At 43.4% G+C, this 25712-nt stretch overlaps 1 protein-coding gene across 2 annotated transcripts in view; it reads left to right on the forward strand.

Moving 5' to 3' along the window:
* Nucleotides 1-7054: 7054 nt before the first annotated feature.
* Bend4 (BEN domain containing 4) overlaps nucleotides 7055-25712 on the forward strand; it is a 29062-nt gene continuing 10404 nt past the window's right edge. For both annotated transcript variants that reach the window (XM_048364480.1, XM_048364481.1), the window contains exons 1-2: nucleotides 7055-7691; nucleotides 15696-16259. In XM_048364480.1, the coding sequence (XP_048220437.1) occupies nucleotides 7163-7691; nucleotides 15696-16259 (1093 nt within the window). In that variant the 5' untranslated portion in view covers nucleotides 7055-7162. The remainder of the gene's footprint in view (nucleotides 7692-15695; nucleotides 16260-25712) is intronic.

Here is a 25712-nt window from a genome sequence, read left to right on the forward strand (position 1 = left end):
AAAAATAACAACTTTGCTTTCAAGGGAATAATAGTTGATTCTGAGTTAAGTTTCAGTGACCATAGCCCAGGACCTGGACTCCAGTTATCATGAATGGCACGCCCTGTTGTGGAAGAAGTTATGAAAACTGTTATAGCCACAGAACAAAAGCCATAAATCAATACATTTATCCGATACACTGGTGTAGGGATTAGGTAGGAGGCCACGGTAAGGCAGATGTTACAACCTGCTTGGTGTTAGGGTTGGTGGAGACTAGAGGTCAGCTAAGCGTATTAATCCCTTTTAAAAATTTTACCTAGTAGTCACAAGGATGTTAGGTCAGATAGAGTGGCTGGAAGTAAAGAGCCATTAAAGGGACCAAGATAGTTCAAGACCATTTTGGCTCTAAACCTGCAACATTCCATCTTTGCACAAGCATGATGTTCTAGTCAGTCAAGGAAGGCTAAGCAGTCTGCAGAATTTTAATATAGATGTGGCTTCTTCAAAGAAACTCAGCTTCATACATTTGTGTACAATATTCACCTCATACAACTCCAAGCATGGAAGAAAGGTAAGTTATTATTTTTTGCCAGTCCTGGGGCTTGAACTCAGGGCCTGGGCACTGTTCCAGAGCTTTTTTTTTTAATTTAATTTATTTATTAATTGAACACAAATTTTTTTGACAAGGTGTTGTGCAAAAAGGGTACAGTTACATAGTGGGGCAGTGTGTACATTTCTTGTGATATCTTACGCCCTGTTTTTCTTTCCCTTCTCTAGGTCAGGTAGACTTATATACAATATACAATGTACCAAGAACATATACAGTAGCCACGTGGCCAAGCCCAAGAAAATTCGCCTAGGGCTTTAAATGTAATGTTGATATTAGATAATATGTCGACAGTAGTCTTATATGAACGTACATACATAGCTTTTGAGCTATTGTGATCCACTGAGAGGTCGATTTTTGACCTTTATATGTTGAGTAGTTGTTTGGTTTTAGTTACATACTGTTGGGTCGCTGCCCCAATCCTGTGGGAAATACCATTTGACAAGCAGTTTTTGGTTTCACAGACCTGGCCAGAGCTTCTTTTGATCAAGGCTAGCACACTACCACTTTGAACCACAGCATCACTTCTGGCTTTTTCTGTTTTTGTGGTACTCAGGAATTGAACCCAGGGCACCATGCACGCTAGGCAAGCACTCTCCCACTCAGCCACATTCCCAGCCTGGTAAGTTATAATTTAAAAAATGCATATAATTCCACCCTTGGAGTATATATATTTTACTCTTAAGATTATTGTGCATTTTATTTTCTAAACATTGCTAAGTTGTTAAGTCCTTCTCCTGCCCCCTCTTTCTCTTTTCTTTCTTCTCTCTTTCTCCTTGTCAGTGCTGGGGATTGAACCCAGGTTGTGTGATGGGGATTATACACCCAGGGTGGTGTGCATGCTAGGCTTTTCTGCTTAAGGCCAGTGTTCTACCACTTTGAGCCACAGCTCTGCTTCCAATTTTCTGGTGCTTAATTGGAGATAAGAGTCTCATGGACTGCTCTGCCTGGGCTGGCTTTGAACTGCAATCCTCAAATTTCAGCCTCCTAAGTAGCTACGATACAAGCATGAGCCTCCAGTGCCCAGGTATTTATTTATTTTTAAATGTAGTCTCACTAGTTGCCTACTTTCTGTCTCTAGCGTAGTAGCTGGGCTTATAGGCATGTGCCAACACACCCAGCTAAGTACTTTTAATTTTCACTATGGATCTGTCTGAAGGTGATGACATTCAAGTTTATAATACTTTACTTTGGGAGACCACTCTGGTTTGGGGTGTGTTTTGAGCTAAATCACATTCTTGTTTAATTATTGTGTTGCTATAATAGAATGGCTGAAATGGAACAAATGATAAACAGTGAAATCTATTTGGCTTACAGCTGTAGAGGCTGGAGTTCAAGGCTGAAGGGTCAAGGCTTTCATCAGAACACGGCAGAAAATATCTTGTAGGTGAGGAAAAGCAACCAACCGAATACAAAGTCTCAAGCCCTCTCACACTCTGCTTTAATCCACTCATGCAGTGGAATCCTCATGACCTAACTGGGGCCCACTAGGCCTCACTTCCAACACTGTCACACTGGGGACTAAGTTTCCAATACATGTGTTTTGGAGAGCACATTCAAATGCATGTCCTTCTAGCATACATCACTCCATTCTAATAGTCCCAAACTGAATGTGCATCAGCATACAGGTCCCACATTCAAAGTCTCATTTTAAATCACACTTGGGTGAGACTGAAGGCACAATCCATTCCAGTCGATTCCTTTATATGCAAATGATCTATTTTCAAAATACAATGGTGAGACCAGCCTAAGGCAAGTTCAAATTTATACTAAGTGAACATTAAATACTGGGTTTTTTTTTTTCTTGTTTTGTGCTGTTGGGTTGTGAACCCAGGGCTTTGTACATGCCAGGAAGTATTTTACCACTTGGCCATTCCTCCAGCCTTGTTTGCTTTATTTTTCAGATAGGGTCTCATGGCCTCACATTGCAGTCTTCTTCCCTATACCTCCCTTAGAGCTAGGAACACAGGTGTGTACCACATGGCCAGCTTATTGATTTAGAGTGGGAATCTGACTAACTTATTATTACCTGGGCTGTTCACAAACCTCCATTTTCTCAGTCTCTGCTTCCTGAATAGCTAGGATTGCAGGTGTGAGCCATCATTAAAACCTAAAACTTTGGAGTAGTCTATGTAGGCATGTACCACATCCTAGGCATGCAAGAGGGATTGGGCCCCAGAATGCTCTAGTGGGCCAGCTCCTAAGACTTTGCTGGGCTCAGCTCACACAGCAGCTTTCCCAAGCTATTGCTGTTCTGGGTACCTCTAAGTTGGCCTCAATGCCTGGTTGCAGTAGACACTGCCTTAGATAAGGCTGCCTATAGTAGTTCTCCCCACACACCACCACCAATTTGTTTTTTTTCCTGGTCCTCTAGGATCTCACGGACATCTTTGAAATCTAGCTGGAGACTATCATGGCACCAAACTCTACACAAGTCTGTAGAGTCAACCCTAAGGAAACACCTCCATGGCTTAGCACTTGTGCCCTACAGGGCTAGAGCTATGGCAAGAGCTACACATAGCCCCACTTAAGTCATGCCTGTGGTGGTCCAGAGCACTGAATCAGAAAGTGGAAGCCAGAGTCCCAAGGTGGCCCTGAGCAGCAAATGCTGAGATCCTATAGACACCTCTCAGGAGAACTTCTCATGACAGTAGCTCGCCTCCAAGATTGATCACATGCCTCGAGGGTCATTCTGCCAACATCTTCATGAATGCACAAACACCTGGCTATCTTCTATCCATAGTAATCTCTATGGCCCAGGCTGGTCTTGAACTCTTGATCTTCCTGCCTCAGTTCTCAAGTTCTGAGATTACAGCTGTGTACCGATACATCTGATTATACCAGCATTTGAACAAGACTACTTAAGCAATCTGTAAGAGTTCCATATTTTCCCATTAGTATTTTTCCTTCTGCGCCACTCATCAGAATTGCTTTTAACACTCCAGGGACAACAATTTTAGGCTTTTTCTAACCTACTCGTCCATATTCTTGTAGTTCCTCCAAATTCTTATCTATTTCCTATGTTAGTGTACTTTGTGCTGCCATCACAGAATTATCACAGACTGGGAAATTTATAAAGATCAGAAATTTCTTACATACAGTTCTGCAAGACAAGGAATCTAGACTGAAGGGGTCACGTTTGTTCAGGACTCTCTCTCTCTCTCTCTCTCTCTCTCTCTCTCTCTCTCTCTCTCTCTCTCTCTTTGAGTCCTGGTGGAAGATATCACATGGCAGTAGGGCAAGAGATTAAACTCACAGTGTCAAGTTTAGTTTTTGTTTGCTGATTTTTTTTGGGGGGGTGCAATACTGGGGTTTTGAACTCAGGGTTTTGAGCTTGTCAGGCAAGTGCTTTAGCTCCTTGAGCTTTTTACAGTCATATGCTTTTGCCCATACCAGCTTCTGACAGGTAATCCTCCTACCTCTGCCTCCCATGTAGATGACATTACAGGTATGTACCACTATGCCTGGCCCTTCAAGCTCTTTTATGGCAGGTATTAATCCGCTCATGAGGGTGTATCCTTTATGACTTAAAAGATCTCTCTTTAAGCCCCACCTTCCAATATCATTGCATCATGGATTAAATTTCCAACATATACTTTTGGAGATATTCAAACCATAGCAACTACTAATTTCAGCAGTCGATTTGATAAAAAATATGACCACTTGTGATATAAGGATAGCAGGTCCCTTTAACAACAGAAGTATTAGTCTCAATCACTTATGGAGTTTAAATAGTGAGGAGGGAATACATTTTAAAAATACCTAAACCAAAGAGAAAATCTCCAAATACAGGAAATCATATCTTCAGTAGAAAAATGAGATTTCTCCCCTGAACACTCCATGCCACATCATAATTTCCTTTCAAAAGCCAAACCTTATTGGTAAATAATCTGGAAGTAGAAGGGAAATCTTTTGATTCAAGATTCAGAGCTGCTCTATAGAAAAGGAAGTGTGGGAAGGCTTGTTATCATTTATTTCCTCCAGTATATCATTCAATTTCAGCTGTCTCACATCTCCGGAGTAGCTCCCCCATTTCTCACTTATGTGCCTAAGAAACCTCTCCCTGGCATCTCATTCTCTCTGTGTGTCTTTCACCAGCATTTCATTATTTCTTAACTGTCCCTCTCCTGCTTGTCTCCCTTTCTCTTACTGCTCCACGTGTCCTCATTTAGCCATTTTCAGAAGCCAGGGAGAAACGTTGCAAATAATGTTAAATATGATTAATATCTTGAATTCCTTGAAATATGACATGCATGAGTTACAATGAAACCTCTTTTATTTCCCCATGAAATGCTTTTGCATAATGAGAAAGAAAATGTCCTCTATGCCCTAATCAGCCCTGACAGTTCCTGGACTCCCAAATACTTTTTATTTATGGTATTATTTATTTCATCTTTAATAAAGGGAGGGGGCACAGCACCCTCTGAGGAGCCTGCAGCAGAGAGGGAGACAGTCTTGGGTGGAGGAACATAAGAGTTGAACCAGCACAGAACAGGGCGAAGTGCTCCGAAGGAAGGGAGACTCGCCCTGAAATGTGAGGCCCAAACCTCAGACCCCAGAAGAAAGTGGGTCACTCTCCCAAAACTAAATGGAAAGTTTAAGGAAGTTATCTTCAAAGTAGAGAAATGAATGTTTGATATGAAGGAGCACCCATGACTGTAATCTCTATTGTAAGAATAAAAGCTGGAGCCCGGTGCCCATGGCTCATGCCTGTAATCCTAGCTACTCAGGAGGCTGAGATCTGAGGATCATGGTTCAAAGCCAGCTCCGGCAGAAAAGTTCGTGAGACTGTTATCTCCAATTAATCACCAGAAAACCGGAAGTGGTTCTGCGGCTCAAGTGGTAGAGCAGTAGCCTTGAGCTGAAGAGCTCAGGGATGGCGCCCAGGCCCAGAGTTCAAGCCCCACAACAGACCAAAAAAAAAAAAAAAAAAAAAAAAGGCTGGAAATTAAATCAAATCTGGGAGGAGGAATGTTGGCTCAATGGAAGGCTAATTTGAGGGGGCGGGGAATGACTCTAGTTTAGACAAGGCTGGGAGACACTTTGTTCTGTATTTGAAGATATTTGTACCAGATGGGGTGAGGCTAGGGGCTCCTCTAAACCACTGAGATCTTATTCTTACGACCACTGAAATTGTGTGCTCTCCAGAGACCATGACCTGCTGCTGTCACCAGCTTCAGTGACTATGGGTAATTCAGGGAGTTAAGAGTTTCTAGGCCATCTTGGTACTCGTATGTGTACACTAAAAATGTTGTGGTAAGAACTCACTATCCCACTGTTTTTATTTTAATATTACTTTCAATTGTATACTCAGTCTACTTGCTATAAGAAGTAAGGATTGGGGGTCAGGCTCAATAGTGTTTGCTTGTAATCCTAGCACTGGGGAGGCTGCAGCTGAGGCAGGACAATCCCTAGCTGGAAACCAGTTTGGGCTGCAAGGCAGGTCAATCCGCTGATGCAATGGAAAGCCAGTTTGGGCTCCAAGACAGGATGCAGTCTCAAAAAGCCCCCACCCTCCGTCTAAAAAAAATGTAATAATAATAAAGATCTGCAGCATTCTAACGATTCAATCACACACTCCTCAGCGCCTGACGAGAGGCCAGTCCCTTTAACCTCGTAGGCGCCTCGGTCTTCACGTCAGGGAAATGGGTAGAAATAAAGGCAATCTCTCAGGGTTCATCTGGGGAGTGAAGAATGAATGTGTAAATATGGTGCCCGGTGATTGCTCTGGAGATCGGCCAGCGCTCCGTCCTGGGCCGCGAGCCCCGGGGCGTAGGACCCCTCGTGGGGCGCGAACTCCAAGCCTCGACCTGGGCGGAGTTCTCTGACTTTCTCTTCCGAATGTTGGGGGAGCACTCTACCTTCTGGGAGAACTCCCCGAACCTTCCACCCCGGCACTCCGGCGACCCCGCCCTAATTACCAGGACCCACCCCCTGCGCGCAACTCCGGGAGTGAGAGGTCACGCCGGGGGGCGCCTCCCGCCCATTTCCGTAGCTCGGACCCTGCCAGCGGCAGCAGACGCCTGGAGTCCACATCTGGGTCTCCCAAGTCTCACCCTTACCAGGACCCGGGTCCCCAGCTCTTTTCACCTGTTACCAGGACGCCCTCCAGGTCTCTCCCCCCACCCTCACCCCCCAGACGCCCCCTCTTTTCCCCTGCCCTCCCCCCTTTCCTCTCCCCCCCTCCCCCCCACTCCGGCCGCAGCCCGGGGCGCCCGGGCCCGCTCGGCCCGCGGCGGCGCCAGGCCCCGCCCCCGCCCCTATCATCATTAGCAGATATTACCCTAAACACTTGCTCTTTACCTCCGTTCTCCCTGCAGGCATTGGCGCGGCGGCCTGTCAATCAGCGCTCGGGCGGCAGCCCCCCGCGCGGGGGCTCGGAGATGCCAGGCTCGGCGACAGGCGGCGGCGGCGGCCACGGCGCAGACACACACCCTCCCACTCGCGCGCTCGGGAGCGGAGCCGGCGGGCGGGCGGCCGAGGCGCCCTCGGAGCCCAGTGCCAGGCTGGGAGGAGGAGGCGGAGGAGGAGGCGGAGGAGGAGACGCGCGACGGGGATCCGGCCCGGAGGCGCGGAATGGAGGAGGAGATGCAGCCGGCGGAGGAGGGGCCCAGCGTCCCCAAAATCTACAAGCAGCGCAGCCCCTACAGCGTTCTCAAGACGTTCCCCAGCAAGCGCCCGGCGCTGGCCAAGCGCTACGACCGACCCACCCTGGTGGAGCTGCCGCCGGTGCGGCCGCCGCCCCCGCCGCCCTTCGCTCCCCACGCCGCCGTCTCCATCAGCAGCAGCGAGCCGCCGCCGCTGCCGCCGCCGCCGCCGCTGCCGCCGCCGCCGCCGCCGCCGCCGTACCCGACGCAGACTTCCTACCCGCCCGCGTCCGGCCGGGCCGCCGCCGCCGCCGCCTCGTCGTCGTCGCCCTCCTGCGCGCCCGCCGCGTCCCAGGGCCACCTGAGGACTCCGGCGCCGCCGCCGCCGCCGCCCCCGGCCCCCGCCGCCTCGTCGTCGTCCTCCTTCGCCGCCGTCGTCAGGTACGGCCCCGGCCCACCGGTGGCCGCGGGCGGCAGCCTCGGGGCTAGCGACAGCGCCAGTCTGGAACTCAGCGCAGGTACCAACTCTGGGGCGCAACTTTCCCTTCCCGCCGCGGCGGGGTGCGAGAGGGATCCTATCGGGCGAGGGGAGCCGTGACACCCCGCGTGCGCCCCGGGCTGGGGGGATCCGGTGGGGACGGCCGCGGGGGTGGGGGTGACTGCGCCCAGCCGGTAAGAGAAGAGCAGTCCCGGAGTTCCCCGCGCCCCACCGGTAGCAACTTCGGGAACATTCCCTGGCGCCACCAGGTTCCGGGCTTCCGACGGCGCGCGCGCCTAACAGGTGGCTCCGTTCGAGGCTGCACCCCCCCCCCAGAGCAGCGGTGGCGACGGGTGGGCGGCTGGGGTCTCCCCGGGCGGGGAGGGCGGGAGGGGCGGATGTCCTGGGGTGACAGCCGCGACGGACTGGGGACTGGCCAGGGGCTGCTGGCTCCTAGAGGACGTGGCGCCTTATCCCCGGGCACTCCACTTTTCCCAACACTTTCCGCCCTTTTCCCCTCTCCTGCCCTCATTTGTTTTTCCTTCTCTCCGGTTGTCTTTTCTTTTTCCATTCATTATTTCTCCCTCCATTCTTCTTTTCCTCCATCTCTTGGACGCGATCACTCCAGCTCCCATTTGGACTCTTCAGTTGGTTCCATCTCTGCCCCCTTTCCGCGTCCCAGCCTTGGCCGCGACGCGTAGCTTCTCCGCTCTGCCCGTGGGCGCTCCAGGCGTTGGGCCGGGGGTCTGTCGGGGCGGCAATCGAGCCTCTGCTCCCGGAGCCCGTGTCCTCCCGCATCTCCATCGCCACGGGGATTCCCATGGGGACACTGGTTGTTGGCCGCAGTGTCTGGCCCCTCCCGAGCTTTGTAGAAATGGGCCGGGTTTGGGGGGGGGGTACGCACCCCGGGTTCCCAAAACACGTCTCCTGGATCAGGAATCAGCAAGCACCCCGGGGAAGGCCCGCGCATTGCGGGTCTGCTGGGAAGCACGAGGCTGGTGGAGAGGTGGTTGCTTGAGGCCTGCACCCAAGGGGCGAGCCCTGCTTCCAGAGGACCCACAGGCAGGTTTATCAGCTTGTGTGGACAAAAGTTCCTTCTCTGGCCTTTTACAGCACTATAAAGTTTTTTTAATTCTGCGTATTAGTAAAGTGGGAGTATTTTTTTTCTTTCTAGTGAAAATGGGAGCGCTTTGTCTCTAAATGAGTTATAGATGAGCTAAACGTTCAACTGTTTGTCAATATTTTGACATGGAGGGATTGGTTTTGAGTAAGAAAATCTAATTACAGGTTATCAGGAAGACTTGTTCTGTCACATCCCTCGCAGGTTTGGAGATGTTTGAAGGGTTTGAGTGGGATTCTTCCACAAGCTTCCTTTCTGTTTGTGGGGTGCCTTCTTTCCCCCCAGTTGCAGTTGGCCCACTATTCCATTGTGTTTCCGTATTCATTGTTAAGCTGCTTTCATTTCCCTCATTTTTCTTCTTTGAGGTTCATGTAACCCCTGGAGTTTGCACCTTATTCATACACATTTATTTCCCAGCTCTGGCATTTCCTTTTTTATGTTGTTTTTCTGCAGTTTGGGTCCGTTTTCCATTTTGCTTATTTGTTGCTCAACCTTAGTTCCACCATCTCCATTGGGGATTTTTTCCCCTTTTTACAAAAGAGCTTGGCTCAGCTTTTCATCTTCATGTACTCATCTTTTCAGGCTTTGCTGACTATCTTCCAATCATTGACTTCGCTTTATACATTGTAAATCTGCCTCCTCTCATTTCTGTTTTTATCTGTACCTTAACCTTGCTTTTTCTGGATGTATCCCTGTACTGTAGGTTTCTTTGTGCTGCAGTCACCTGCCATCTCCCCATGGTTCATCTGGATCTGAAAGTTTCTCTGCTGTTTTTCCCTCACACAGAGAGATTTTGTTTTATGGTCCTTGCCCTCCTTCTCATTGTTTTGTCTGTCCTCTAATAGAAACCAACATTTTTGGCTGTAAAGGTGTGAAGGAGCTCTTTGGTTGCCCTTCAAACTTCCCTGTATTGCTTTCAAGGCTACTTTTTCAATATTCATTTGTTTCAGCAGTTCTGGAGTTGAACTCAACCTTGTATTTTCTAGGCAAGGGCTCCTCCACGTGAGCCATGCCTCTATTCCTGATTTTATTTTTAGTGAACTCTTAAGGAGAGTAGATAACACAGAGACTGGCTACTACTTGCTGGGAAGATGAGAAATGGAATATAGATTTCTTCCATGAATTGAGTAAAATATTACACAGGCAAAAGGGGGGGGGAAGCCATAGAACTATAAATCTTGAATTGTCCTTTTACTCATCAGTGGACAAAGCCATCTATGTGAGTGACCATCAGAGGGACAGCCACCTAGAGAGCTGATTGGCTCTTTGAGGAACTAAAGGTTCCACTTTGAACCAATGAGATCAGTGTAGACACTAGGACCATTTAAACACATGGGGTGGGGCCTGCTGGAACTTTGCCCGTTGCACCCTGACAACAATGTGATATCTGACTGCAGTATCTCACACCATCTAGTAAGCTGAAAATTGTAAAACTTCAGTATGGTCACATGGGTCCCGGATAGGAGAGGCAAAACTGACTGCCCAAGGTAAATGTTGTGAAAAGATGAAAGGGTTGAAGTGAATCTTATTTGCCATTAAGTGCCATAAACCATTGAGAAGAGAAACATGATTAAAAATAGATTTTTTTCAACAATTTTATAAAATCTTGTGAAGAGTGTAATTTTCCTTAAAAGGGTAATACACCATGGTTTTAAAAGCGTGTTTTTCCTCTGTGGGAGGCTTAGAGTTAAAACCCCCGTAGATCTTGATATGCAGCCTAAATTTGGCATCAGGAAATGGGAAATTGCATCTTTAAGCAGAGTACAATCAAAAATGAATTACAATAAATCCTATATAATTGCATAGGTCATTCTCTTTAATGAGATTTTATTAACCTGACTGTCAAGCTTTTGAGTCAGGCAGATATTTTATCTTCTTCAACTGATAAAAGTGTCAGCTATAAACCACCATATAAATATTCATAAATCTACACATCTGTGGCAGCCTATCAGCATCATTCTTTTGGACATTAAAAGCATTCTAATTACTTTCTGTCTAGCAGAGCTGAAATGCTGCCTGTTATAGTATGTGCTTGGCAGGCATGATTGCTTTTGTTTGCCATCACAAATAGCAGCATCCTATTTTATATACCGATGGTCCAGAAAATATTCAGGGATTGACTGAGCAGGATGAATATTAGGAAGCACCATCTGGTTTTGATAGCACCAAGTATATTAACTCATCTGTTAATTTTTGACACATCATTGATTTATTTATTTAGAAAAATTGCATGCTGTTTTGCTATGTTGATGTTGTCATTATGGAAAAAAATTGAATAGCATTTTCCTTTAAAAATGTGACATTGTTCATTAAGGGCAATGCTTTCATTTTCCAACTTTTATTTTCTTTTCCAAGAAGTCCTCTCTTACAAAGAAGTGAATTTAGTATTTTTAGCAAATCATCTATTTTGAACTACTTGAAAGCTTTTATGGAAGATATATGAACACATGACAATAGGCCACTAAAAATTTCTGCTTCTGCATTTTTAATATTAATATATTTCACCCTTCAGTGGACTAAAATCAAAAGGTTACCACTAATCTTGACTACTGTGATCTCCCTCCTAGAAACAGGATTCTCCTGGGGATCTTCTGTGATGGCACATTCGGTGCAGGCTTTCCTTACAAAGAAGGACATTAAAGTAGGGAGGCTGTATGATTGTCTACTTCCTCTCCCTTCTCTTAGTCACTTATTAGGATGGATTAAACCATTTAAATGCAGAAGAATTTCAAGAAATGAAAATTTTAATTAAAAAATAAAGGCATGACTTTAGATTGCTTTGAATCAGACCAAGTACCATTTGTAGTATGATACTTTCTCCCAACAGGCTGCACAATAAAGCAAAATGAATGAGAAGTGGTCATTTTTAAAGTGCTTTGTGGTTGTGATTTATTAATTACTATTTTTCAGCATTTCCTCTCAGGGAAGTTGGGAATAAAGCAGGCAGTTTTAAAGCCCCTACTGTTGTCTCTACTTCTGTGCCATCTTTGAGTGTTACAAGACTTTATGACTATAACAAAAAAGTTGAAAAAATAAAAATACATGTTCATGCTTTGCTCATGATCAAGCTGAGGGCAGGTGGCTCACATATCATCCTAGCTACTGAGGCAGCTGAGATCTGAGGATAGCCGTTTGAAGCCAGCCCTGGCAGAAATGTCTCTGTGAGACTCTTACCTCCAGTTAACCACTCAAAAACTGGAAGTGGCAATAAGAGGCTTAGACAGCACCCAGGCCTTGAGTTCAACCACAACCAACCAAATATTGATGATGATGATGATGATGATGATGATGATGATGATGAAGATGAACAACAGCCATTCCACTGTGTTGGTATGAGAACTGTAAACTTCACTTATTAATAGTAATGGGTATCACACAGTACTTATGTATCTAATTACATTCATCTAGAAAGCCTAAGTTGGCATATGTATTAGGTGGAAAGAGTTGCTGTTTTCCCACCAAATATAGTAGTCATATGTTTCAAAATCTTGTGTATCAGTGTAAAAATACACTACTAAGATATATTAAGGTCACAACTTGGGGAGGAAGAAATGAGGGGAAAGGTACGTGGGAGAAAATGAAGGATGGGGGTAACTTTAAAAACAAATGTACTTATTACCTTGCTTATGTAACTTACATAACTATAACCCCTCCCCGCCATCTTTTCAATGAAGATAAGAAACAAAATAACAGCAACAAATACATACTAAGGTGGTGAAAGAGGAAAATTTCAACTTGAAAGATTTCACAGGTTTTTCTGTATCTGCAGAGAATGAATGTAGAAGAAAGCTTTTCCGAAACTGCAGACAAGAACTATTTTGAATGTAACCCTTTTCTGATATTGAGTGCACTTTAATAGATTATCTTTATAATGTAGTATATTACATAATGATTTTTTTCTTAGCATGTTATGAGTTTATCCTTCAATTAAGAAAACAAATCACGCTTGTCCCTAAGTCAGTTTTTTTCCCCCGCTTAAAAATCTATGCCATAATGAGATTCATCAATATGATTAAAACAGCTGAGTGTTTTGCAGGACATTAAACAGATATGTAGTTGAGCAGCCTTTTGGTAGGCAATTCTGTTTCAGCCTTTCCCTCTGTATTTGTCCCTTTTATCAAGGTTATGTTAAAGGTGGATAGATGGAAATCAATTGGGACAAGGCTGATTAAAATGCAAACAGTAAATACAACTTCAGGTCTAGAATGGGATTATAGGATTAAAATGAATGAAAACTGCTGTTGTGCTAGAATTGAACATTCCCAATCAATATCATCCTTTGATTTCACTAATAAAAGAACAAAAACTGGGAAGTAAAATAATGAGAGTGGAACATCTTAAATGCTTTCCCCCCCTTATGTGGTTCAACCCTTCACTTTCCTATTTAAATGGTTAGGTCATTGTAAAGAAATGGCACCCAAAGTATTTATGAGACTCAGGACAAAAGTAAAAGGCAGGCCCACATAACATGTATGAAGTAATTAAAAAGCTTGGATGAAGCTAATAAACTGTTAAGTAAAATACTTTCATAATGACCAGACAAACCCATGGTTTTTTTCTACTCTGCCTCATCTTCCGTCCTGAGGAGGGACTTCACACACACATAGAAATGCCCCAGTCTGTACTTTGAACTCTGGCACCGTGGTCTGTCTGGATGGCTGGCTCAGGAAACAGACAAGTATCATTCCCTCAAGGTTTATGTAGGGAATTTCTAGATCTTGAGGACTTTGCCATAGGAAGATGATAGGTTGGAAGAAGAAGGTCAGGCATGGGGCTCCTCCACCTAGGTATAAGGATGAGTAGTAGCACTGTGCCTAAGAGTAAGGAAGTACTGTCCCAAGGGTGGTCTCTGCATCCAAAGGTGGTCCTGCCATCCCACCCCAGGCAAGTAAATTTGAAAATGCTATGAACTGAGGTCTCTGTGTATTGATAAGAACTCCTGCCTCACATCCAGTATTTCTTGAGGCACTGTGCTGACCCTCCCACCCCAGGATATTCAGTTACTTAGATGGAAGAGCTGGCCTCTAGGTTCTGACTAAGAAGCTGTTAGGAGAAATCTGGGATGGTATCATTGTACAGATTGTAGGGAGGTGAGGGGTGCTTTCTGTTTTCAGGGCACCGTGCTGTGGGCTCTCTAAGTATAATCCTTTGGTTCTGCAGATTGACCTAAGGCCTAGTATGTACACTGCTGCTGATATATATCCTGGCCCTTTTTAAGAAGGGATTTTTTTTTATTTTGAGACAGTGTATTGCTAAGTTGCTGGACTTGAATTCGGAATCCTCTTAGTTGCTAGCTGATATAGGACTATGCCTCGATGTATGGCTATATTATTATCACTGTTACTCTTTTGATGGCATTGGGGTTTTAACTCAAGTTCTTATGCTTTCTAGACAAGTTCTGTACTACTTGAGCCATGCCCCCATCCCTTTTTGCCTCAGGTTATTGTTCAGATAGGAAGGCCCCCTCTCTAACGTCCTCCTACCTGTCCTTGTCACATAGCTGAGGTAACTAATGTATATGTATCATGACACCTTGCCTAGTTGTTGGGCCTTGCTAACTTTTTACCTAGGCTAGCCTAAAACTGCTGTCATCCTAGAAACTGCTATCATCCTAGTCCCCGACTCCTGAGCTCCTCCCCTTCTCTCCCCACATGCCTCAGTTTCCCCAAGTATACCTACAAGTGCACACTACAGTGCCTGTTTAACACAGAAGCATCTTAAAGTGTGGTGTCAATTGGCTCCATGTTTATATTTTGTAGAGGGTTTCTTATTTTATTTCCAGCCCCATGCAAGCCCTCAAGCAGCTCATCATATTTTACCTTAAAAGTTTCTTCTAGAAAGAAAAAGTGCAGTTAGCATTTTCAGGGACAGCCAGTGGCTAGCAGTATTTCTATTGTAGGATTATTGGTATCTGCAGTCTCCAGTATTTAGTTTGTTGCCATTTTTCTAGATAAGCAGAAGAGGAAACAGAGACATCTTACCACTATGTAAGTCCTGCAAAGTATTACTCCATTTATAATACCCCATTGTAGAGAGTAGCAAGGAAGAGGAAAGCTGCCTTTGACACACTTAAACTGTTTTTCAAGAACCAGCCTAAGGGCTGACCAGCAGTAAGTTTTTTCACAAATTGGGAGGGTTTTTTTCTTCATTTTTGCTTGGACTTTCTGCTTGCTTTCTGCTTTTCACTGCTTGGTAATATGCTTTAGAATTCATGAATGTGGGCTACCTGGTGCCATATTAGGAGATCTGACAACCTGACGGAAGTCTCTGAGAAGAGGCACTAGTGATTTTCAAATGATGCTGATCTAGGGCAGCGTAAGCATTAACCTTGACAAATCCAAGTTAGTATGTAAATTAAAAAGTAGCATAATGAATACAGATGTTAGATAACACAGTTTTGTGCTCATCTTTTACCTGAAGACCCACTCTTTGTTTTACCTAGCTCTACAAAAACACTTATCTCTCTTCTCCAGTTTGCATCTGGAGCTGCGTTCTTTCGACAGGGATTGTATCAGCTGATTAATAGCAAGGGCATGAGGGCACTCCAGAAATAGAAGTAATGATTGCTGTAAGTCCTCCTATCAATGAGGAATCGAGTATCAGTGGCCAGCTCAATTCATTAGAGTAAAGATATTAATGAAACCAAAGGTGTGCAATTAGACCTGTGCAGACCAGTGAATGCCACAGAGAGGGAAATCTCCACAAGGCCAAGAGTCAAAGCCCTGCTCATTCTTAGAGGAAAGGGTAGGGTCTCTCATCAGGCCTCTCAGGAATTGGTGTGTCTTGTTAATAGTGGATTTGTTGCCTTGGTTTATGACAGAGTGCCTATAGAAGTGCCTATTTTTTTTTAAATGTGGTTGAACATTCGGCTTCTTCCTTGCCTTTGGCTATCAGCCACTGATGTGTCTTTTTATTTCTTTTCAGAGAGTCGTATGATCTTGGACGCTTTTGCTCAGCAGTGCAGTCGTGTTCTTAGTCTCTTAAATTGTGGAGGAAAACTTCTGGACTCCAACCATTCTCAATCCATGATTTCTTGCATAAAGCAAGAAGGCTCTAGTTATAATGACAGACAAGAGCCATGTCACATTGGGAAAGGGGTCCACAGCCAGACCTCAGACAATGTCGACATAGAGATGCAATATATGCAAAGGAAACAACAAACTTCTGCCTTTTTGAGAGTTTTCACTGACTCCCTCCAGAATTACCTGCTCTCGGGGAGCTTCCCGACTCCAAACACATCATCAGTCAGTGAGTACAGCCACCTGGCTGATGTGGATCCTCTTTCAACCTCCCCTGTGCATACGCTGGGTGGCTGGACTTCTCCAGCAACATCCGAATCCCATGGTCACCCATCCTCTTCTACACTGCCCGAGGAGGAAGAAGAGGAAGAGGAAGGCTACTGTCCTCGATGCCAAGAGCTGGAGCAGGAGGTTATTTCACTGCAACAGGAAAATGAAGAGCTCAGAAGGAAGCTAGAGAGCATCCCAGGTATACTGCCCTATTACTTTCAGGACAATTGCAACTGTTCTCATTGGCCTTGGCTGTTAATATGTAAGCAGTATATGTTGCGTGTAATTTATTTATTTCTGCCAGTAGTTTAGAATATTTGGGAAAATAGACTTGACAAGGCTTCCTTAGCCTGCCCATGGCAAATAATTTTTGGATGAGCTATCCAATGTGTCTTAATCTGAACAGTGAAAACACTTAAGTGAAAGACACTGTCTGTTAGTGTTTTCACTCAAGGTTGATGCTTTTCTGCTTGAGGCACACCTCTACTTCTAGCTTTTTGGTGGTTAATTGGTTATGAGAATTTCATAGATTTTCCTGCCCCAGCTGGCTTCAAAGTGGGATATGCAGACCTCAGACTGGTGAGTAGTTAGGATTGCAGGCATAAGCCACCAGTGCCCAATGGTGTGTTACTGTCCTAAAGTTAAGAATAAGTTTATTATCATTAAGAATGGTCAGTAGTCTGTGATAGCCTGAATCGTGTCTCCCCACTGCAAGTTCATTTGGTCACATCCTAACTGAGAACCTCAGAATATGACTGCATGTAGAGGTTAGAGCCTATGAAAAAGTAGTAAGTAAAATTAAATGGGATGTTAGAGTGATATCCTCATCCAGTATGAATGGTGTCTTTATTAAGACAGAGATAACAGATTTGGGGTGTTCCCAAAGACGCCCAAGTAGACTTGGTGAAAAGGCATATAGACTACCAGCACCCAATGTACATCACTTTTTTTTGGTGCTGGTCCTAAGCTTTTTTTTTTTTGTGCTTACTTAGAGGATAGAGTCTCACAGACTTTCCTGCCTGGGCTAGCTTCACACCACATTCCTCAGATGTCATCCTCTTGAGTAGCTAGGATTATAGGCATGGCCCACCTGTGTCCAGAAACATACCACTTTTTTTTTTTTAACAAGGTAGATGTAGTGGTTAACATGCTAATGCTAGCGCTGGGAACATATTGAGACAAATGTGAATATTACAGGCAGAGCCTGGGGTATCCTGTTTCTCTTCTCCCTTTCCAGGAATGTGCTATTGAGGAACTGAGAGATTCCTGTGTCATTTTCTTTCCTGAAAATAAAGCCTTCATACCTAGAAACTTTTCTTGAGGTGAATTAAAAGAAAGCCTATCAGTCTGCAAAAATAAATGATTTCACTTGAGCAACTATAAAAGGGGAAAAGGGGAGGGTATTACTCTTTATCAAAAATAGGTTGGGGAGAAATGTTATTACTGACCCTACCTCTGGTATTAGGTGTGACATATTCAAGACAGTCTTACTAATAATCAGTTTCTTGGAGATGTAGGCATTTCACTGTTACCCTTAGGAAATGACACTGGTACTTGTCTTTTGTATTAGATCATCACAGTAGATATGTTAAAAAGTTAAGTTTTTTTCAAGAGGAATGGAATTAGGTTAAAAGGGAAAAGTCACAAAAGGAAATGCTACTTGGCTTAGGAATAGGAAGTACTGAGTGAGTTTATTGGAAGGAAACAAATGGTGGCATTTCTCAGTAAATAGTAAGGTAGTCCTCAACTCTTTAAGTACACTCACAGAGGAGGGTGGATATAAGATCCTATACTTATCTCATTTAGGATGCCATTGGATATAAGAGATCAGTCTTTATTCTCCACTAATAAGAGAAGAAAGAACACTGTTAAATCATAATTGTACATTATAATTATCTTAAGACACAGTGTCTATAGACAAAATAAAACCCATGGGTCTGAAATCAAAATGTGGGAAATAAAATCCCTTGAAATTCACGAAGTGCCAAATACAGAGAAGATGCTAGTACCAGGGTTTGCTTGAACTCAGGGTCTCTTGGCTTTTTCACTCACAGCTAGTGCTCTACTACTTGAGCTATGTCTATAAGTCCAGCATTTTACTGGTTAATTGGAGATGGAGTTTCATAGACTTTCCTAGCTGGGCACAATCCTTCCAAGTCTGAGTCGCCTGAGTAGCTAGGATTACAGATGTAATTTCTAGCTTTTTGGTGGTTAATTGGAGGTAAGAACCCCATAGACTACTACCTGGGCTGGCTTTGAACTGTGACCCTCAGATTTCAGCCTCCTAGGTAACTAGAATTACAAACATGAGCCACTAGCACCTGGCTTGATTTTGTTTAATCGAAATTTTATTGTGTGTATGTAATATGTGTGACATAGCGTTATGTGATATAGGTAAAAAGGTTACTATAGTGAAAAACTTAACATCCACTTCAGTTACCCTTTTGTGGTTCTTTTTTTTTGTAGTAAGAGTGTCTAAAATATATTCTATGGACAAGAAAACTAACTTTAGATTATAATAATGATCCTGTCTGTCCACTGTTGTCATTTTCTAAGTGGGAAGATTAAAACTTTATAAATCAATACTGCCCAGTTTTAGATAAAGGAATTTTACAAGAACAAAAGGCCCTTAGAGAGGCTGCAGTGCAGACATGTGCTGTTTGCTAGCTGTGACTTTTGGCAAATCATTTAACCATTCTGAGTCTCAGTTTCCCCTTTCAGCTTTAAGCAAGGTTAACAATTCTGGAAGTACTGACTCAGTAAGTAGTGAGTACCTACTGGGTCTTCCAGTGAGTACTTGGCAAATGTCAACTTGAACCACGAGTTGTCAGGTGCATGCCCATGATCTCAACTTGGGAGCCTGAGCCAAGGCTAAAGCTAAAGCTTCTTAGCAAGGCGCCCTGTCTTAACCCAAAGAAGAAGAGGGAAGTCATTCTCTGCCTGACAATACAAAGACTTTAAAGTACTTTTCCTGGATTAGAAGGCACTATCCTGACCTTGTGACGAGGCTATGTTTATTAGGGATCTTCAGCCCAGTGTATTTTGTCTCTTCCCAGTTTCAGTCATTTTCCATTCCTGGATTGCACTTCTCATGCATCTGTGGGTTTGGACCCTCCTCCTTTTCCCTCTGCCTTCTTTGGGGACCATCTCATAACTGACCCCTGCAAGGGCCTCACCATTCCTTTCCCAGATTCCCAGTGACTCCACTTGAGCAGCCCCAAGGACCCAAATGACAGAAAGCCATAAAGACTTGACCTGCTCTGTGGAATAAGTTCTAGAACCCCCAGGGCGGCCCTTGAGGCCCTTCAGTTCCAGGGTCTTCAGTTTTAGCAATACAGCCCTCACTGCACATCAGTTACTCAGTATTCCAATTCACTGAACAGTTTATGACCCTGGCAGCCAGACATTTCTCTACCTCTACTCTTCTTTACTCCTTCTAATCTTCCTAATGCAGTTGAGAAATTCCTGGGTATCTGAGTACACAGATGCTCTCCTGTGTAATAGACCCTTCCCCCAGCTCCAAGGCAAAGTTAAGGACTTTCTGAGGTTCACAGTGCATACTTGTGTTAGGTTGTCATCAAGGGAGTGTTTGCTTTGTGTGTTTCTCTTGATGCCCTGATAAGAGCAGCAAGTCATGTGAGGTCCTTGAGGGCAGAGATTGTCAGTCATCTTTGAATTCTCATATTCTAGTCCACTGTCTGGCACACTGTTGCAGCTGTACACATTAATTGAAGTGAAAACAGGATGTTGTCATTATCAAAAATACAACTACGTTTGTAAGCTGAGCAATACTTATGGCTGATCATTTATTTCTAAATATTTACTTTCAGAAGATTATATGCTACAGAAACAATGTGAATAGGCCCCTTAACAATGATTGAAGCACACAGATTATCAAGAGAATGTAAGAAATGTCAGCTTCCCAATAAATTTGTATGTGACATATTTTGAAAAGTTTTAAGTCTTTCAAAAATAACTATTTAGCAAAGTAGGTTAAATAATGCTTGAGGAAAGTCTAGAGAAACTGTTACTAGCTGGGAGGAGAAGTGATCACTTAAAAACCCAGCACTTGGGAGGCTAAGATTGAAAGTCTACTACCAGCATGGGCTACATAGCCAGACTTTATCAATAATAATAATAATAATAATAATGCTATCAGGAATTAGAAACACATTCATTCTTAATGTGAGTAAAACCAAAATTGGAGTAGTTGCCTTACAAAAGACCCTTAATACTAGTAGCTTCTTGGATAGTAAGCAGGAAGTCAGCATAATTGTAGCCTCTGAAGAATAAACCAGACTCAGTATCTAGCAGTAGGAAGTCCTGGGTACTTTCTCTCTTCAGTTAGTCCTTACAAATACAATAGATACTTATTTCAGCCTTACAAGTAAGATAGTAGAATCTCTAAGAGGTTCAGTAACTCTACCAGAATCACCTAAAGTTGGTCAGTACATTGAAAAAAATAGTGCCCAACCATTGCTTTAGGACTAATTCCTGAGCCTTTTTGCTGCTAAAGCAAACAGTGCTGACATTATCTTTGAACGCCTTAAAGACTTTGTGTTGCATTAACTACCCTTCCATGACGTTGATAAAGTCTTATAGAGACTTCCTTTTTCTTGTTGACAGGATAAAAGCTTTCTACACTCCCCTTTTCTCCCAGATATTTTACCTTCCCAGGATTATCTGATGAGCATTTTAATTACTGTTACTTGTAAAACACTTTAAATATCAGTGTCTGGAAAGGTTTTAGGTACATTTTGGGTTCCTTTGTAGCCTTCTCTTTCAGTGGAGTTTTCTATGGCTTTGGTTCCTCATTTATTTTCTCATTAAACTTAGTATCTACTAGGTTCTGCAGAATGCACAAATAAGTGAATGGAATCTTCCCAGTAGTTCGCTACAATCTTTCCATCAGCTATTGCCATTTGCTTAAATTCATGATTTGCATAAAGAATAATTTAGGGGAAGACCTATGAAGGGTGTAATTGGCTCCACTAGGGCCCTGTTGATTTTTTATTTCTTATTTATTTTTGCTGGCTATAGGCCTTGAACTCGGGGCCTAAGTGCTGTTCGCGAGCTTTTTTGCTTTAAGCTAGGCCTCTACTTTGAGCCACAGATCCACTTCTTATTTTCTGGTGGTTAATTGGAGATGAGTCTCACAGATTTTCCTGCCAGGGTTGACTTTGAACTATGAGCTTCAGATCTCAGCCTCCTGAGTAGCTAGGATTACAGCTTCGAGACACCAGTGCCCAGCCCCTATTGACCTTTAGGTAGCTGTAAGCCCTGACCCACCATAGTTGTCCACAGAGCTGTAGACTTAAAGAACAAAGAGGCAGGAGAATCGGTTTCCACAATTCCTTTGTGGTGTGTTCCATGTTTCTCCTGGGTAGGCAGTGGGCCTTGCTCTACTATCTCCATCTTCCAGACTGACTGACTGACTTATTTTTGGCTTTTTCACAGAAAATATTTAATCAACCCTGTAGCCTCTCTGTGTAAACCTAGGCAGTTACCCAAAGAGCCCCAGCCAAGAGTAGTATTCCACATTCTAGGATGGGGAGGGAGAAACTAGAGGCCTCTGACCTTTAAAGGCCATGAGGGGAGAGACTGAAGGACAGAGCCATTCAGAGTACCCTAAGGAGTGGTTATTTACTAAATAGGAGCTTTGTCCTGAGCCTTCTTGGACTTCAGCCTTGTTCCTAGGTGTAGGCAGTAGTACACAGGCCCTACTGCTTAAATACAGCCCCCAGTAGCCAATAAGTATACATATACAATCCCATCATCTTCCAACATGTGAATCAGTTGGCCTTAGTCAGAGCTTATCAGTGTTGCCTAAATGTCCGGTGTGTGCAGAGTGGGAGAATTGGCCCGGCAGTTCTTCCAGACCTATGCTCAACACTGAGGATCATAGATACAAGCTCAGGGAGAGAGAACAGTCGGTGAGATACTTCTCTTACAACTGTTAAGTTGTTATGCTCACTCCAAAAGTTTTTTATTTACATACAGTACAGGTTGAATATCTCATCTGTAATAATATCAGAACTGTTTCAGATTGCTGATTTTTTTTTTCAGATTTGGGGATTTTTTCATATACATAATGAATGGGGAATGAATGAGATGGGACCCAAATCTGAATATGAAATCCACTTACGTTTCAGATGCACCAATGCACTACAGAACACTTTCATGGTTTTTATAAGGGTGATAAAGGAATAACCATCACCATCATTCCACATCTAAAATGTAGATCATTGTTTATGATTATTAGTACTGGCTGGCTCCTTCTCTTTTTCTCTGTCTCTATCTCTGTCTCTCTGTCTCTCTCTGTCTCTCTCTTTTGTCAGTCCTGGGGCTTGAACTCAGCTCTGTTGCTCAAGGCTAGCACTCTGCTATTTTGAGCCACAGTACCACTTAATTTTCTGGTGGTTAATTGTTAACAGTCTCACAGACTTTCTTGCCCAGGCTGGCTTTAAAACAGCCTCTTAGACATCAGCCCCTGAGCAGCTAATTACAGACGTGAGCCATCAGTGCCTACCTCTTCCCTTTTTTAACACATTATTATTATTATTATTATTATTATTATTATTAGTCAGTCCTGGGGCTTGAACTCAGGCCTGAGCACTGTCCCTGGCTTCTTTTTGCTCAAGGCTAGCACTCTACCACTTGAGCCACAGCTCCACTTCTGGCTTTTTCTATACATGTGGTGCTGAGGAATTGAACCCAGGACTTCATGTATATGAAGCAAGCACTTTACCCACTCGGCCATATTCAGTTTAATATGTTTCCTTGGAAGCATTTTTATATTTCATTTAAAAATACTTTCTTGGAAGTGGCACTGTGGCTCAAGTGGTAGAGCACTGGCCTTGGGCTGAAGAACACAGGGACAGCACCCAGGCCCAGAGTTTAAACCCCACAGCTGACAAAAAAAAAGAGTGGGTGTGTGTGTGTTTGTGTGTGTTTGTGTGTGTATATATATATATATACATATATGTATGTATATATTCATTCTTAAAACTATAGAATAAGGATAGTGAGATCAAAGGAAGTTCATTTAAATACTGATTAGTCAATTACTAAACTTCCAAGCTTAGTTTAGCTTTAAGCCTTCCCCCAGTCATTTGACAAGGCAGTACCGTAGGTACCATTGCATCTTTTTAATATTTACTTATTTATTGTCAAAGTGATGTGCAGAGGGGTTACAGTTTTATAAGTAAGGCAGTGAGCACATTTCTTGTTCAACTTGTTACCTCCTCCCGGTACCATTACATTTTATCCTAATCATAAACTAGGTTTATAGGATCCAGAAGACTCTGATATAGAAGTTACAAGTTTTAAAGTAAACATCCTGAACTAACTATAGCCTGTATCCCTTAGTACCCTTAGTTTCTCAAACTCTGCGTGTGTGTGTGTGTGTGTGTGTGTGTGTGTGTGTGTGTTTATGTGTTGACACAGGGTTTTACTACACAGCTGTGGCTAGGCTTCAACATATCCTGGAATTATAGGTATGTTCCACTAGACCTGGCTGGCTCTTCTGCTGTTTTTTCTCCATATTGAGTGCCCAAATCCAGAAGGTGTATTCTACAACACCAATAAATTGGATTGGACTTTCATAGGCCAGTAAAATTCAAGATGTTTAATTTTTTATTATTATTAAGCTTTGGTTTAGCAGCATACTTCAAATTCAAGCAGCTGACTTTCTTTTGGTTATCTTCTGTGGGTATTCAGTGAGTACTTACTCAATTTGAAGAGTACATTTTAAATGTCGGGTGCTGGTGGCTCATGCCTGTACTCCTACCTACTGAGATTTGAGGTTCGAGTCCAGCCAGAGCAGAAAAGTCACTAGGAATCTTATCTCCACTTAACTACTACAAATCTGGAAGTGGAGGTGTGGCTCAAGTGGTAGAGTGCACGCCTTGAGCAAAAAAGCCAAGTGAGTGTGAGACCCTGAGTCCAAGCTTCAGTACTTGCACACACACATACCGAATAATTAAATGACAGATTACAGTTCATGGAAGGACATGACTTATGGCCTATAAAAAAATTTTTTTAAGGGAAATATCTTTTGGCAAGAAGAAAAATGTCCTAACCTCCTGCTTTTTGTCATTTAAATTATTCTAAAGGATGTTGATAAGTTTTATATTTATGTAATAATGTGATGTTGCCTAAAAACCCTAGGCCATTTGCAGTGAGTGGATGAAGATAAATATCTATTTGCCATCTGGAAAAAAAAGTGAGAAAAGCAGGTGAGGAAAGCTTGGTGGTGATAGTTTAAAATTGGGGCTTAGATTAAATGTTTATTATTTCCTTCAGTGTGACAAAATAACATCTTAAAACACAGCAAAAATTCACATAAATTAGATTATTAAGCTACCTGTAAGAGAAATCAGCTAATACTTCTGCAAGCACTCTTAACAAATCTTAGAATGTAGGCATTTGTGCAATGGTACAATAAAATGATATCTATATTGAGTTAATATCTTTTTTTTTTTTTGTACTACTGAAACTTCATACTGGCTAGGCAGGCGCTCTATCACTGAATACACATCTCAGCCTTTTTTGTTGTTGTTTGGGGTTTTTTTGCCAGTCCTGAGCTCAGGACCTAAGCACTGTCCCTGGCTTCTTTTTGCTCAAGGCTAGCATTCTACCACTTGAGCCGTAGCACCACTTCTGGCTTTTTCTACATATGTGGTGTTAAGGAATAGAACCCAGGGCTTCACATATGCAAGGCAAGCACTTTACCACTAGGCCATACTCCTAGCCCCAAAGAAAGGCTTCCCTGACTGGGAATTGAACCCGGAAATGCAAAATCCTAACCACTAGACCATCAGGGAGCGTGGCCCTTTTTTTCCTTTATTTATTTTTGCCAGTCCTGGGGCTTGAACTCAGGGCCTTAGCATTGTCCCCGAGCTTCTTTTGCTCAAGGCTAGCTAGCACTCTACCACTTGAGCTACAGTGCCACTTCTGGCTTTTTCTGTCTATGTGGTGATGAGAAATTGAACCCAGGGCTTCATGCATGCTAGGCAAGCACTCTACGACTAAGCCTCATTCCCAGTCTCTTATTCAATGATTTTATAAAATAAGGTCTTGCAAAAACAGGGCAGTGCAATGGGCAGTCAAACCTGAACTGGATCAAATCAGTTGAGCTTCTTAAGAGGACGGGATACATTTAGCATGAGCTCTACAGCCAGGGATATTCATACTGGGAAGCAAACTTAAATTGGATGGGATTCTTGCTTACTAATGAAACAGGAATGATTCTGTCATTCAAAGTGAGTGCATTAAGCCATGCACTCTAATCCTCTCTATTCAGAAGGCTGAGGTCTGAGGATTGCAGTTCGAAGCCAGCCCAGGCAGGAAAATCTATAAGATTCTTAGAGCCAATTAAATAACAAGAAGCCAGCAGTTGAGCTGCTTGAGCTAAGTCTGAGGAACAGCACTCAGGCCCTTGCGTTCAAGCCATAGTACTGGAACAGAAGAAAAAAGTGTATTCGTCCATTTTATGTTACTATAATGAACTGAGACTGGTAGATAATAGAGAAAAGATAATCTAGTCTACAGGTTTGTGGGCTGAAAATTCAAAGAACATGGTGCTGGGCCTGGCAAGGAGCCTGCTGTGTAGGTCATGGCAGATGGCACATTGATGGGAGCAGAGGTGACA

Source organism: Perognathus longimembris, chromosome 16 (assembly GCF_023159225.1).
Source record: "Perognathus longimembris pacificus isolate PPM17 chromosome 16, ASM2315922v1, whole genome shotgun sequence".
In the NCBI taxonomy this organism is placed as follows: domain Eukaryota; kingdom Metazoa; phylum Chordata; class Mammalia; order Rodentia; family Heteromyidae; genus Perognathus; species Perognathus longimembris.